Source organism: Phyllostomus discolor, chromosome 11 (genome assembly GCF_004126475.2).
Source record: "Phyllostomus discolor isolate MPI-MPIP mPhyDis1 chromosome 11, mPhyDis1.pri.v3, whole genome shotgun sequence".
In the NCBI taxonomy this organism is placed as follows: domain Eukaryota; kingdom Metazoa; phylum Chordata; class Mammalia; order Chiroptera; family Phyllostomidae; genus Phyllostomus; species Phyllostomus discolor.
The window spans coordinates 78,265,105-78,278,768 of record NC_040913.2 but is presented as its reverse complement, the minus strand read 5'-3'; the positions used below and the strand labels follow the sequence as shown (position 1 = coordinate 78,278,768).

The window sequence follows — 13,664 nt, the reverse complement described above, 5'->3', positions numbered from 1 at the left end:
GTTTCCGAAATACTTTCATAGAAGAGTTTTCTCTCTAGACCTGACAATTTTTATTGTAAAAATTGACATTATTTATAATTTCATCAAGAAAGCGAAGTATTTAAAAAAGATAATTCTCGACAAAGTAAATTACAGTATCTAATACATGCTTATTTGTGGAAAGGTAGGAAAAACAACTACTAATAAAAACCACTAAAATCACTTCTGATCCTACCACTCAGGACGAAGCCATGGAAACATAAACATGTTGGGGTGTGTATATGTCCCACAAGGCATTCTCCCTCTCCACATACGTGTGTGTCGGTGGGTTGTTGCCCAGAATAAACCCAAACAATATGTACTTTTTTCCTGAATGTCATTTTTGTTGGTTGCATATTATATTTCATGGATGCAGGTGAACCTTCATTTATATCAAGTGATGTTGATAGCCCCCAGATTTCTAGTGGTGTTGTTGCTAAATTATTGGACTTGCAAGTTTGTGGAGCCATCTTCTTTAGATTCGTACTGTAATTGGGAGTTTATTTCCTATGTTAACTCCCCAAATCCTTTTTTTAAAATGGCAGTTTGTTAATTATGCTATTACAGTTGTCCTGGTTTTCCCCTTTGCCCGCCTCCACCCAGTACCCCACTCATTCAGGCCATCGCCACACCGTTGTTCATGTCCATGGGTCACACGTATAGATTCTTTGGCTACTCCATTACCTATACTGCACTTTACATCCCCATGGCTGTTCTGTGACTTCCTATTTGTGCTTCTTAATCCCCTCACCTCCTCACGCATTGCCCCACAACCCTTCCCATCTGGCAACCATCAAAATGTGTTCTCTACCTATGATTCTGTCTGTCTCTGTTCTTGTTTGCTTAGCTTGTTTTCTAGACTCAATTGTTGATAAATATGTGTGTATTGCCATTTTATTGTTCATAGTTTTGATCTTCTTTTTCTTAATTATGTCCCTTTAACATTTTGTATAATAATGGTTTGGTGATGATGAACTCCTTTCATTTTTTTTTCTTCTCTGGGAATCTCTTTGTCCTTCAATTCTGAATGATAGCTTTGTGGGTACATCTGTAGATGTAAAGAGGCCCACTCCAAGACACATCATAATTAAAATGCTAGAGGCTAAAGGATAAAGATAAAGATAGCTTGTACCCTAGGCCTTATAGTTGTCCGTCAGTGAGGTCTGTCCCTGTTTTGGAACTGAGAAGGTGCAGGTAAGCGTTTTGGCTACTATTTAGATGTGTTTGAATTGTTCAATAAACTTCCACTTATTTAAAATTACTGTGATGATTAATGCAGATGCAGGAAGCAGTGGCAGGACAAGCAAGAGAAAATAAATGGCTTTGATTTTAGTTTTGAACCACATACTGTGTCCATTTGATCAGAGCAGAGGAATGGTAGGTTGTCCACCCTTGTGGCATTTTTCTAAAGCTAATAATGTAATTATCTGGATCCTTCCCCCGCCACCCCCCCAGTTTTAGAACTGGACAATGGCTAGTTGGGAAGGAAGTCAGTTCATGAATTTAAACCAGCTAGAGGTAGTTCACTTTGAATAACCCACAAAGAAGAGAGTTAACTTAATGTCATCTTAACATTAGAGTGTTCTTGCGTCATTGAATGCTCATGAAGTAGGCAGGATGCATGGAGTATCTGAAGACGTGGTTTTGAAATTGCACTAAGAGCGAGTCTCTGGATTCCACTCCTCTGAGCGGTTCTCATGTCTCTTCCAGGTCCGGACCCTGTTTGTCAGTGGTCTCCCTCTGGACATCAAACCTCGGGAGCTCTACCTGCTTTTCAGACCATTCAAGGTACCTTTTCTGTTTCAGACATTGTGAAAGGAAGCAAAACGTGTGAGTAGAAGCTTTCTAAGGTCTCTTTGGAGGAAGAAATACAATTTTGAGAAAGTGCCCTATATGGTGCTATTTTTAAAAGGTCCGTGAGTCGTGGGGATTTAACAACTCAGCTCTAGTGTGCAGTCTCACTTAGGAAAGGCAGAAACCGCCTTCTGTCCTCCCGACAGCCAGTCTGGAGAAGTCTCTCTCTCACTGGTGTGAGCGTGTATCTGTCTCTTCTGTGTAGAGCAGCCTCAGTGTCCTCCGCCAGTTCAGGGTGTCTTCTAGGTACAGATAACCAAACATGCTATCAATTAGTGATTGTGCACTTACGCTTCAAACACAATAATATAAATCCAGCATTATCCTCAGGAGATTATTAGTTGAAATAGTTCTGTTAGAACTATTCTTTGGGAACATCATAGGTTAAATTGACTTTTATGAATTAGAGTATGAACCTAACACCATTATTTTTTTCATGGGAATAATATCCTAAGTTGCAAGGATAGGAAGGACAAAATTTTCAAGTGTTGTATGAGAGTGATCTTTCCTGGTGCTTAGTGAGATACTCAGTGCAGTGTAACTATTGAGATAAAACTGCTTTAGAGATACTTAGTGTATCTGGGATTGGAAACCTCAGAGGAAGTCAGGCTGAAGCTGAAATAAGCATGCTGCCAAGGCAAAACCTGGAAGCCCAGCTTGTGGAGGGTCGGAAGCTAGGACGGGGCGAGCTGTGGGCTGGAGGCCCTGGCTCTCAGGGAGTGAACCTGGAGGTCATGATAAGTTCAGAGCCCGTGTCCTGAGCTGGTCATTGAGTAAATGATGCCAGCTGGGGCCACACTGACAATTAGGCAGTGGACCACCTTGGTTTTTGGTTAGACATATGTCCCTATTGAAGAAGGACTCCAGCCATAGATGCGGGGCAGGCTGAGGATAGGATCTAGCTTCTTAGGGAGAGCAAGCGGATGTGACCGCTGAAAACAGCTGTGTAGGAAGGGAATAGGGAGGATCCAGGGGGCAGCCAGTTAATACCAACAAAGATAAAATAGAGTCCAGTTTATGTGTCAAGAAACCACTGTTCAGACAAAAATCCATTCTGACAGCCAGCCCCTTCCTGCAGCAATTTTTGACCTTCATCATGTGGCACACATAAACTAATTAGTAAAATTCTGTGGCACGCCAAAAAAAAAAATTTTTTTTTTTTTTTTTTTTTTTTTTTTTCTGATCTGACAAAAGTTAGGTGTAGTTTTGATTCATTCCCACTGAATGGCTATTGTTGTGTTGGCCGTTGTCATTTTTCTAATTTGACAACCTGAAGGAAAGGAAGTCAGTGCCCCTGACTCAATAGGCAGGTAGTGCCCGTGGCGGCACAGCGGTTGGCTGCCTTATCAGGACCCTGACGGTGACCGGTGACCGTGGGGAGGAAGAGGAAGCTTAGACAGGAGGTTAGCTGAGAGGAAGTGGGAACAAAGCGAAGGTGCTGTGGGAAGGAAGAGAGTGTCAACCTGACAGAACGTCCTCAGCTTCCTGTGCAGGGCTGCAAATTCTGCCGTCCCTTTCGTAGGATGAGGACGTTGTAAGCTAATTGATCTTAATGGACAAAATACTGTTGTGTTTCCCATACGTGTAGAGAGAAAGTGGTTCAGCTGGCAAACCCCTTACATGAACAATCTCACTTAATTCTCATCACAGAACTTTAGGACAGCTTGGCCTCATTTATGCCAGTGAGGAAAACAAAGCTTCGAGCGTTGAATCGGTTTTGCTCCAGTTTGCCCACATCATGAACAGCAGGGGTGAGATTCAAACCCAAGCAGTCTGAGTCTGCCATCCCTGTTCTGAACGGCTTTGTGATACTAATGCCCTTCTTGTGACTTAAGAGCACAATATATTCCTGCCAGTGGGATTTTACTTGAGTGAAATACCCATTTGTCCTTTGCCGCTGAGGCCTTCAGGGTGTTTAAACCTCTGGGCTTTTCAGAGAAAGCACCTTAAAAAAGACGAGGCAGGGCTGCACATCACGACCTCTTTGGCCAGAAGAGCCCAAGGCCTGTGAGGTGAAATGTTCGCGGTAGCTAATGGGTCACGTAGTTCTGTGCTGGGAAGATACGAGGATGGATCAGTCCCAAGGCTCTGCCCAGAACGCTGCGCTCAAGTCAGGACCCTGCCACATTTCTAACACCCCTCTTAATTAAATACCGTCCCTGGAGGCTGACCCTCGTCCGCAGCCCTGTCTCCACACTGATATGTGCGGCGGTCGGGCGTGTCAGGTGGTGGTCCCCCCTCTGTGTCATCCATCAGGGCAAGCCACCAGCCACTGATTGTTTTCAGAAATAAACACACTTTGTCATCCACATGCTGCGGGGCCAGGGAGGAGGGAGGGGAGGGGTTGAAGGGAGTGTTTCTGTCTTCCTTGAGGGTGAACTGGAGTAAAACCCCGACGGGGAGTTTTTGCGCATCGCAGTCGGAATATCTACGTGACACTGGCCGATTTAATAAACAAGCAAAGGGACTCAGCAGAATTGGGCATCACTGCCTGCTTAACCTTTCTTAACCTTTTGAAGTTTTGATGAATAAGTTTTACCTAGTGCATTCTTTTTCTAAAATTATTTTTCAGTTACAGTTGATGTACAGTATTATATTAGTTTTAGGCGTTCAATCATGTTGATTAGGCATTTATATAAATCACGAAGTGATCATCCAAGGGTACAGGGCATTCTTAATGTGTCATTGTTGGTGTTTTATAGCAAATACATGACCAGGTTATCACATACTCTTACCTTCCTATGTTAGGAAATTTACCCCCTTTTCTCTCCTGGTTCTATTGAATAAAGATCTGCTATTGACAGAGATACCGATTGTGCTACCATTGCATAATTTCATGAAAAAATAAAAAGAGACAAATAAAAATGCATGAATTTCAGGGCTTGATTTCTTCTAGGACCCGAGTGTGCAGGCATAGGCATCTGTAAAGATGGGCAAGGGCCTGTGTGTATTATTTGCTTTCCCAGTGAATGTACAGGCATTTCTGAAAAGAAGTAGCCAATAGTCATGAAGCACTCACTTTTACTTGAGAAGGTGCTATTATAACTGCTTTTTCCCCCAACACTTTTTTTTTTTTTTAGTCTGAATTTATTTTGTTTTTCCTTTTCAGGGCTATGAGGGTTCTCTTATAAAGCTCACGTCTAAGCAGGTAAGAGTTTTAAACTTGCATATAAATGATCACATCCACAAAAAGTTTGAATTGACTTTTTCTTCAGGAATGTTACTAGGGCTCAGCATTCTTTATTCTCGTCAGGATTTTATTTTGTTGTTGTTGTTGTATTAAAAATAAGAGTGAGCTTGGTTAGGGATTAGCACGGGAAAATGGTTTGTTGATTCCATAGTCTCCAGCTAGGATACCTGGGACCAGCCCCTAGGAAGGCAAATGCAATGCGTCCAGCATAGTTATATTGGGATTTGTTTGTATATTCAAAGCAATTATTATCCAGATTCACATTTATTCCCAATTCTTTCCTGTTTTCTTTTTTTAATAAGGTTAAACAGGCAGACTCTCACAATCGGTATGAGTATCTGGTGGTGAAGAATCATGTTCTCTCTCAAACCCCGAATGGAGGTGGTAATCAGTGACCCTCATAGTCCCTGCAAGCTTCTTGAACATTTTCAGCTGTTTGCTTTTCCCCCTCTAATGCTGAACACTCAGCACGCTCACCTCCCAATCACTGTTCGTCACTCCGTGAGGCATTCTCTGGTTCATCAGGAACAAGCTATGTTGCTAGTATCCTTCTGGACTGACAGATACTGAGTCCAAAGGGATTATGGCCCCTTTCTCTTTCATTGGAACAGTGTGGTCTGCACACCTACTCAAACACGGGACTTTTGAAAGGCATCCCTTGGGATTTGCGATGGAAAGGGTCATTTTGCAATTTGGATTGTGCGGTTGAGAGTACAGGGCTTCTCTAACTGTGTCATTGTGTGCCTTGCACTGACACCAAAAGGTGATTCGGTTCTCTTGCTACCTTAAAAGATGAAGAACCTGAGGTACATGGAATTCAATTTGGGAGCATAGACACTCTCAACCCAAGTTTTCCTCTACTTCCTTGTTCACTGCTGCTCACCTTCCTACCTCTTCTAGGTTATTTTTATGATTCTCTAAATCCCCAGCTATGCCCTTGAAGAACCATCCTCACAATCCCTTTGATTTGTGTTAGAAATTTAGCTAAACCACTGACTCATGATTCTTCTGGACTGGCTTTCTTATTTCCACACAAATGCCTGTGGTCATTTCTTTATCTTAGCCCTTCAGTTTGACATCACCTTTGACCCAGAAAAATAGGTAGCCTCTGATTTTTTTCCTTCATATTTGCTTTTCTTTCCTCAGCCCGTAGGTTTTGTCAGTTTTGACAGTCGCTCAGAAGCAGAAGCTGCGAAGAATGCTTTGAATGTGAGTACTTATGTAATCGTTGGGGCGGGGGTCCTTGCGAGGTGGGGGGGACATTGCAGAACCTGAAATGGAAGGAATATGACTTCTCACTGTAACAGGGAAGGGTTCATCAATTTAATGAGCCCTCAAAAGAGGTTTTTCTTGGGATTGTGGTCAGATGTGCAAACTATTAAGTAATACTTGGTCTTCTCTAGCTTCAGCTATAATGCTCAAAATACCTGATGATGTGAGTCTTATTTTAATGCAGTCCCATCATATCCCTTGGTGGTGTACGGCCTCGTTTGGCCATCATTATACTCTCAGAGCTAAGCCTAAGCCAAGAATAGATCACAATCTTGGCTTTTCTTATTTCATGAGGTTTTATTTTAGGTATGTAGCTTTTTGGTTTTTAAACAGGTCTTTGTCGTTTTTCTGAATGATTAAAAACTTGCATGTATGGCTTTCCCAAAAGACATTTTGCAGTGTGATACAGTGAGAGTAAACTGTAACCGAAGAGTATAGCTGTATCTGGTTTGCAGGCATCTCGTCTGCCATATGTTGTGAAGCTTTTACCAGTTCTACTTTAGTCAATATTTTTCTCCTTTGGTATGCTGAAAAGCAAAACAAGTTAAGGGAAGCAGGCCGAGATACAGTGGAAAGAAGCCAGTTTAATTGGGCTCCGAATGCTTAGAGCTGATCCTCAGGTGAAGATTCTCAGAGAAGAGCCTGGCTCCATCCTTCTCCAGGCAGATGGCCCAAGCAACTGTGAATAAAGGTTGATCAGTGCAGCCAGAAGTGTTTAGGGTGCTTCTTGAAAGGAAAGTGACCACTTGACTGTTTGCATTCTGGGTGTTAAGGTATAAGCTTCTGTGAACTTGTCACTGGCCTTTGTGTTGCTTTGGAACTTGGAAGTTCCCCTGCCAGTTGCTCCTCTGAGCTCCTGGGTGCTGAGGAAGGGCTGGGGAGGGACTGTAGAAAAGACCTGGTATCCCCATGACTTGGTGGCCCAGGGGAGTGAGGTCCTCGTAATGGTGTCATTGTGACAATCTTGAGAGGTTTTGGGGCTTTGAAAAAAAATGTATACATTTTCAGAAGAAAGAATTTGCTTGTTACTATTGGGTTTTTTTGTTGTTGTTTTCATGAAAACATACAGGAAAGTCTTAGAAATCAGAGAGCTCAAAATTTTCTGGATTTGGATAAATGACCTTCTGGTCAGAAAAACTGCTTATTTACACTGTTCCTCTCCCAGAGCATGTAAACCAATTATTTGTTGATTACCAGTGGTACACAGTAAAGCAAATTGTATAGTTGAAAATTTTGGCATAAAAGTTATTTCTTGATATTTGCATTACATGGATACAACCAGAATTTTCTCAAAAAAATTTAAACTCTAAAACTACACTATAATTTCTACTCAAACAGTGTTTTCTTTCATTCTAACCAGGTGATAGCTTTGTAAATGCAGAAATGTTCTAGGTCCTCCAAAGTTATGTTAGGTGAAGTGCTCACCGGATTCTTTTCATTGTTCTTACAAAGGATGTAACAGCAGCTGAAACTTGTTCACAGAATGGACTCTCCATTGCCTTACTGGATCTGTGCTATGTACATAAAGATGTCACTGACTCTCTGTCTGAAGAACATTAGGGTCTTAGTTAGTTACCTCTCTCATCTGAAGGCAACATTCCTTTGTGAGCTAGATTATTAAATGGTCATAGTCATAAGCTGTGTTTTCTTGCCTTATTAAGCAGAGTGCAGCAATATAATTTCACATTTATTTGGTGCCTAACAGTGATGTCATTATAAACGTCAGTTAATTGAGCTGTGCTGTGTAACATGATGATAGAGATGTTTAAGTCCATCCCTCCATCAAATGGCCCCAGGTCATTGAGCTTTCTTGACCTGAGTTCTAGTTTTAGGTTCCTCTTGTGCTCAGCTCTTCCTTCTTTTTTCTCTCATAGCAAGCCTTTGACAGCACCCTCTCCCTTAATCATTAATTCTGTCTGTTGCTCATGTATTAGTAATTTGGGAAGAATTCCAAGAGACGCTTGTAAATTTCTGTCCTGCTCTGTGGACGTAAGGGTAACTCTTAATATTTACCTGAGGGGTATTGAACATGAGCTTTCTTCTGCTCCAAGGCTGACTTGTGAATATAGGGCATTTATTATGCTCCTGGTTGATCTCTCTCAGTGTTTTTAACTTTTATACAATGGAGTATTAGAGGTCTTTGTGCCTTAGAAGCCATCCTGTTACAGCTCAGGGAACTGAGACCTAGAGAGTATGAATGCTACAAATAGAAGTAGGCCCCCCAAAAGAGGGTCAAGGTGGCAGTGTAGGTAAACATGGTTTACCTTCTTGAATAACTGCATCAAAATTACAACTAACCTGTAGAACAACCATCATTCAGAGCCATCAGAAATTGAGCTGAATGGAAGTCCAACAACTATGGTATTGACGACGAAGCCACGTCAAGACTGGTAGGGGTGGCCACGAGGAATGGGCTGGTGCCACACCCACAGGTGGGAGATAAAAATTGGGAGGGATATCTCATGCGTGGGGTTGGGAGGTTGGTCCTAGCTCCAAGCAGGCCCCTCAGCCCAGGGTTCCAGTGCCATAAAGATAAATCTCCATAACTTCTGTCTGTAATAACCAGTGGGGGTTGAGTCTGCAGGTTGGATTTGAGGCTGTGGAAGACAGAAACTTCTGGAATCCCGGACAGTTCCTTTTAAAGGGCCCATGTAAGAACTCACTTGCACTCACTCTCTAAGCTGTAGCCCTGGGGCAGCAGATGGAAAACATCAGAGACGTACAGGGGGGAACTGAATTATCCGATATCAGGGCAAGAGCTGGGAATCTGCTTTCTCCCAGACAGAAGTGCTGACAGAGACCATTGTACCTTTTCTGAGCACTCTCCCAGAGAACCAGCAGATGGGTGCCTTATCTGAGACTCCATCATCCTATGGAGTTTGCCCCACCCTGGTGATTCCTCATGACCCTGCTCTGCCTGACTCTCAGACCCACCCAAGCTATTTCCAGTGGCTTTTCCATATGAATGGCTTGTCTTGCCCCATGCTTCAGATTTTTCTAAATTGTCTCAAACAAGCAGCATATGGCTTCAGCAAGCCCTTTACCTATTGCTAAGTTGCCCCAGGCCTGGCACTAGCCGCAGCTGTCTTTGGTTCATAGTTTGGCCTCTCCTAGGTACCTGCAAGCCCAGCACAAGTAGCAGCTATCTATTGCTTGTATTGAAGCTAACGCTGTGTGACCCTGGACTGAACACAGGCAATGGTTGACTTTGGACATGCTAACAGCAATCAAGTCTCAACTACGGCAAGAGGCTGTATGCTGTACACAGGTCACACAGTGGGCACACCTTGAGTCTGCAGCTTGGGTAACAGGGGAGGCTGTGCCACTGGACCCTGTAAGACACCTGCTACATTAAGCCACTCTGTCAAGCCTGGGAGATATAGTAGCTCTACCTAATACATAAAAACAAACATAGGGAGGCTGCCAAAATGAGGAGACAGACATGGTCCAAATAAAAAAAGAACAAAACTCCAGAAAAAGAACTAATCAGAATGGAGATAAGCAATCTATCAGATGCAGAGTTCAAAATACTGGTTATAGGGATACTCAAGGAACTTACTGAGAACCTCAACGGTGTGAAAAAAGGTCCATTCAGAAAGGAAGAATTCACTAATTGAAATAAAGAACAGTTTACAGGGAAACAGTGTATGGTGGATGAAGATGAAAATCAAATCAGTGATTTGGAACATAAGGAACTAAAAAACATCCAGTTAGAACAACAAGAAGAAAAAATCATCCAGAAATATGAGGTTAGTGTAAGGAGCCTGGGACAGCTTCAGGTATGCCAACATTTGTATTATAAGGATGCCAAAAGGAGAAGAGAATGAACAAGAAATTGGAAACCATTTGAAACAAATAATGAAAAAAACTTTCTAACCTGGTGAAGGAAATAGATACACAAGTCCAGGAAGCACAGATTTTCAAACAAGATGGACCCAAAGAGGCCTGCTCTGGGATACATCATACTTAAAATGCTGCAGGTTAAATACAAAGAGAAAATCTTAAAAGCAGGAAGAGGAAAGTAGTTATCTACCAGGGAACTCCCATAAGACTGTTGGCTGATTTCTCAAACTTTGTAGGCTAGAAGGAATTGGCAAGTAACATTCGAAGTGATGAAAAGCAGGGGCCAACAACCAGGATTCCTCTACCCAGCAAAGCTATCATTTAGAATCAAATGACAGATAAACAGCTTTCCAGACAAGAAAAAACTAAAGGAGTTCATCACCATGAAACCAGTATTGTGTGAAATGTTAAAGGGCCTTCTTTGAGAAGAGGAAGATCAAACATATGAACAATAAAATGGCAATAAAACAATTGAATCTAAGAGAACCAAAAAATAAAACAAGCAGGATAGAAACAGCATCATAGATACAGAGAACATTTTGATGGTCACTAGATGTGAGGGGGGTTGAGTGGATGGTGAAAAGGTGAAGGGATTAAGGAGTACATGTAGGTAGTTATAGAATATTCATGGGGATGTAAAGTACAGCATAGGGAATAGAGTAGCCAAAGCACTATATATGCAGGACCCATGGATGTGGACAGTGGTGTGGAAATTACCTCAGGCAGTGTGGGTGGCTGGGTGGAGGTGGGGAAATTTGGGACAACTGTAATAGCATGACAAAAAAGATAATTAAAAAAATATAGGCCTCTTGCATCTCCATCCTGGTGGCAGTGACAGACTGTTTAATTCATGTGGTCCAGGACAAATGACCGTGGTGTGTGACTGTGGAGCTGGGTTTCTTCTCTCTGGAGAAAAAACGGGCCCCTTTAGGGTAATGCACTTTATCATGAAGCTGACACGTCTTCTCTACAGCCCAGTATATTGTGCTTCTTTTCAGGGTCGTCTTTTCTAACTAGTGAATTAAAAACATGTGATGCTCATCATGGCTGTTACAAAATTTTCTCCTTGTGTCATCCGTCCAGGCTTTTAAAAGCTTTTCCTCACATTTCTTTGGGGAAAGTTCCATTTTGTAATGTTTTATTTGATCCTGCTGTTGAGTAACGCAAGCCTCAGTCCAGTAAGTCCCTCGTTACAGAGTAGTTCTCAATGTTAGGAACCGCTTCTCTGTGTTTGGAGCTTCTCTTCTTGCTATTATTTCTGTGCTTTGGTTGCTCTCTGGCTTAGTTGTGAGTATTAATAGTTAGTCTTTTCTTGTAACGACTGATTTTTAAACCCACTTACTGTCTTCTATTTTGTGATTATGCTTCAGTGAATTTGATAATTTCATGGAAAAGCTCAGATTGAGTTGTCTGGTAACATTGAACTTGTATCAGGGATTACTCATATCTTCTACATTAAATATAGTATATTTTGTTTTTCTAGTAGAAACTCCCAAATTCACTGAAAGTAACCCAAACCCAGACTTCGCGTCAGGTTATCTGTGTTTCCATCAATCCACATGGCTAGAAACCCCATTCATTCTTCAGACCGACAGCAGAGTGTGACCTGTGCTTCCCCCTCCACACACAGTTGTAATCTCTTGACCGACCGGCAGTGCTCCGTTTTCCATGCTAATGGAAGGGGGAGCTGATAACCTCAAGTATCCAAGTATTTTTAGGGTTGGTGCATAACTTGGGAATGTAAATCGGATACAGTCCCACTGAGAGTTAGCCTGGTAGTGAACACTTGATCTGTGGAAGTTTTAAGAAGAAACACAGGAAGCAGGGCAGGTCTGAGGATGAAGACTCCGAGCAGGGGTGGGATGAGGCCCCCTCTGGTTATTCCTGCCAGCTGTGAAGACCCCGATGTCGCTGCTGTGGCCCCGCTGAGGCCATGGTTTCACAGGTCAGCGTGGTCCGTAGTTAGCACTCAGGCCAGCAGGCCCACTGTGCTCCCTGCTTGTCTGCAGTGCCTCCCGGGCACCGTCCTGCACCGCGCTGGGGTCGGCTCCTCCGAAGTACTTTCGAACATTGTGTGTGGGCTCTCGAGTATACACGCCGATTTGTTAGAGAACTCGCCTCCCCTGACTGTAACTAGTTGTTATGGGGGTGGGTTTTATCATAGGCTCTATTATAAATTATTATATCAGGACTGCAGCAGTCTGACAGTATCAAACCATGTATTGCAAATTGGCTTAACAACTAAGTATCGTTTAGGCTGGCCATAATTTGCTTTACTGTCAAATGAGACTCATTGATCCAAGTCAGCGATTTTCAACCTTTTTCATCTTAGGACACACCCAAACTGATGACTAAAATTCTGCAGCAGACCAAAAAATACATTTTTGGCAAATCTGATGAGAGAAATAGGTGTAATTTTTATTTATTCACAGTGGACAGCTATTAGTGTGTTGCCTGTTGTCCTCTTTTAATTTGACAATCTAGGGGAAAAGAGGTCAGCGCCCCTGACTCAAGAGTCAGGTGCTGCATGCCGTAAAGACTCTCGCGGCACACCAGTGTCGCTCTTGCAGGACACTGGTTGGAGATTGCTGAGTGAGTGCTCTCTTAATTATCATTGCACCCTAAGACCATTGGGTTCTTTTTAAACTACTGTATTAAGATATAACTCACATACTACATAACTTGCCCTTAAAATCTTATTTCTCACAGTTGACATTCAATATGGTATTGATTTCTGTAGTACAGCACAGTGGTCAGGCATCTACATGGTTTACGAAGTGAACCCCCCAGTAAGTCTGGTAATCACCTGACACCATACATCTTTATAGTTTGCCCACTTGAAGTATGCAATTCAGTTTTTTGTGGTGTCAATATTATTTTAATCATGACATACGACAAAATTTGCTATTTTTATGACTTGTAAGCTTATGATTCAGTGGCATTAATTACGTTTGTCATGCTGTGCAACCATCACCACTATCTGTTGATATTTCCAAAACCTTCTCATCACCCCAGCCAGAAAATCTGTCACCATGAAGCACACATCCCCATTTTTCCAACCCACTGGCCCCTGGTAACCTCTAATCTGTTTTCTGTGTCTATTAATTTGCCTGTTTTTAATATAAAACTTTGTCTTTTTGGTCTGGCTTCTTTCACTTAGCATGTTTTCAAGATTCATCCATGTTGTTGAATGTATCAAAATACTCTTTTTGGCTCTGTAATATTCCATTGTATGGGTATACCACTTTCAGCTTATCCATCTGTCCATCTGTTGATGAACCTTAGGAGCTGCTTCCACCTGTTGGCCTTTGTGAGTAATGCATCAGTGAATATTGCTGTACCAATGTCTGTCTGGCTAGGACAATTCCTTTGCATATATGCTTAGGAATAGAATGGCTCAGTGGTATGGTCATTAGATTTTTAGCTTTGTAGTAACCTCCAAACTTTTCTATAGTGCTGTACCATTTTATACTCACATCAGCAATGT

At 42.2% G+C, this 13,664-nt stretch overlaps 1 protein-coding gene across 9 annotated transcripts in view; it reads left to right on the top strand.

The window, feature by feature from the left end:
- Nucleotides 1-13,664, top strand: part of RBPMS (RNA binding protein, mRNA processing factor) — a 167,445-nt gene that overhangs the window by 65,150 nt on the left and 88,631 nt on the right. For 7 of the 9 annotated variants that reach the window (XR_004899959.1, XM_036011655.1, XM_036011656.1 and 4 more), the window contains exons 2-4: nt 1,729-1,806; nt 4,982-5,020; nt 6,209-6,271. The exons of 1 other annotated variant lie outside the window; for it this stretch is intronic. Coding sequence is in view for 7 of the 8 variants with exons in the window: in XM_036011655.1 (XP_035867548.1) it covers nt 1,729-1,806; nt 4,982-5,020; nt 6,209-6,271 (180 nt within the window). In the remaining variant the exon portion in view is untranslated. Of the gene's footprint in view, nt 1-1,728; nt 1,807-4,981; nt 5,021-5,382; nt 5,444-6,208; nt 6,272-13,664 lie in introns of those variants that run through there. One more of the 9 variants, XM_036011657.1, reaches the window with a different exon arrangement.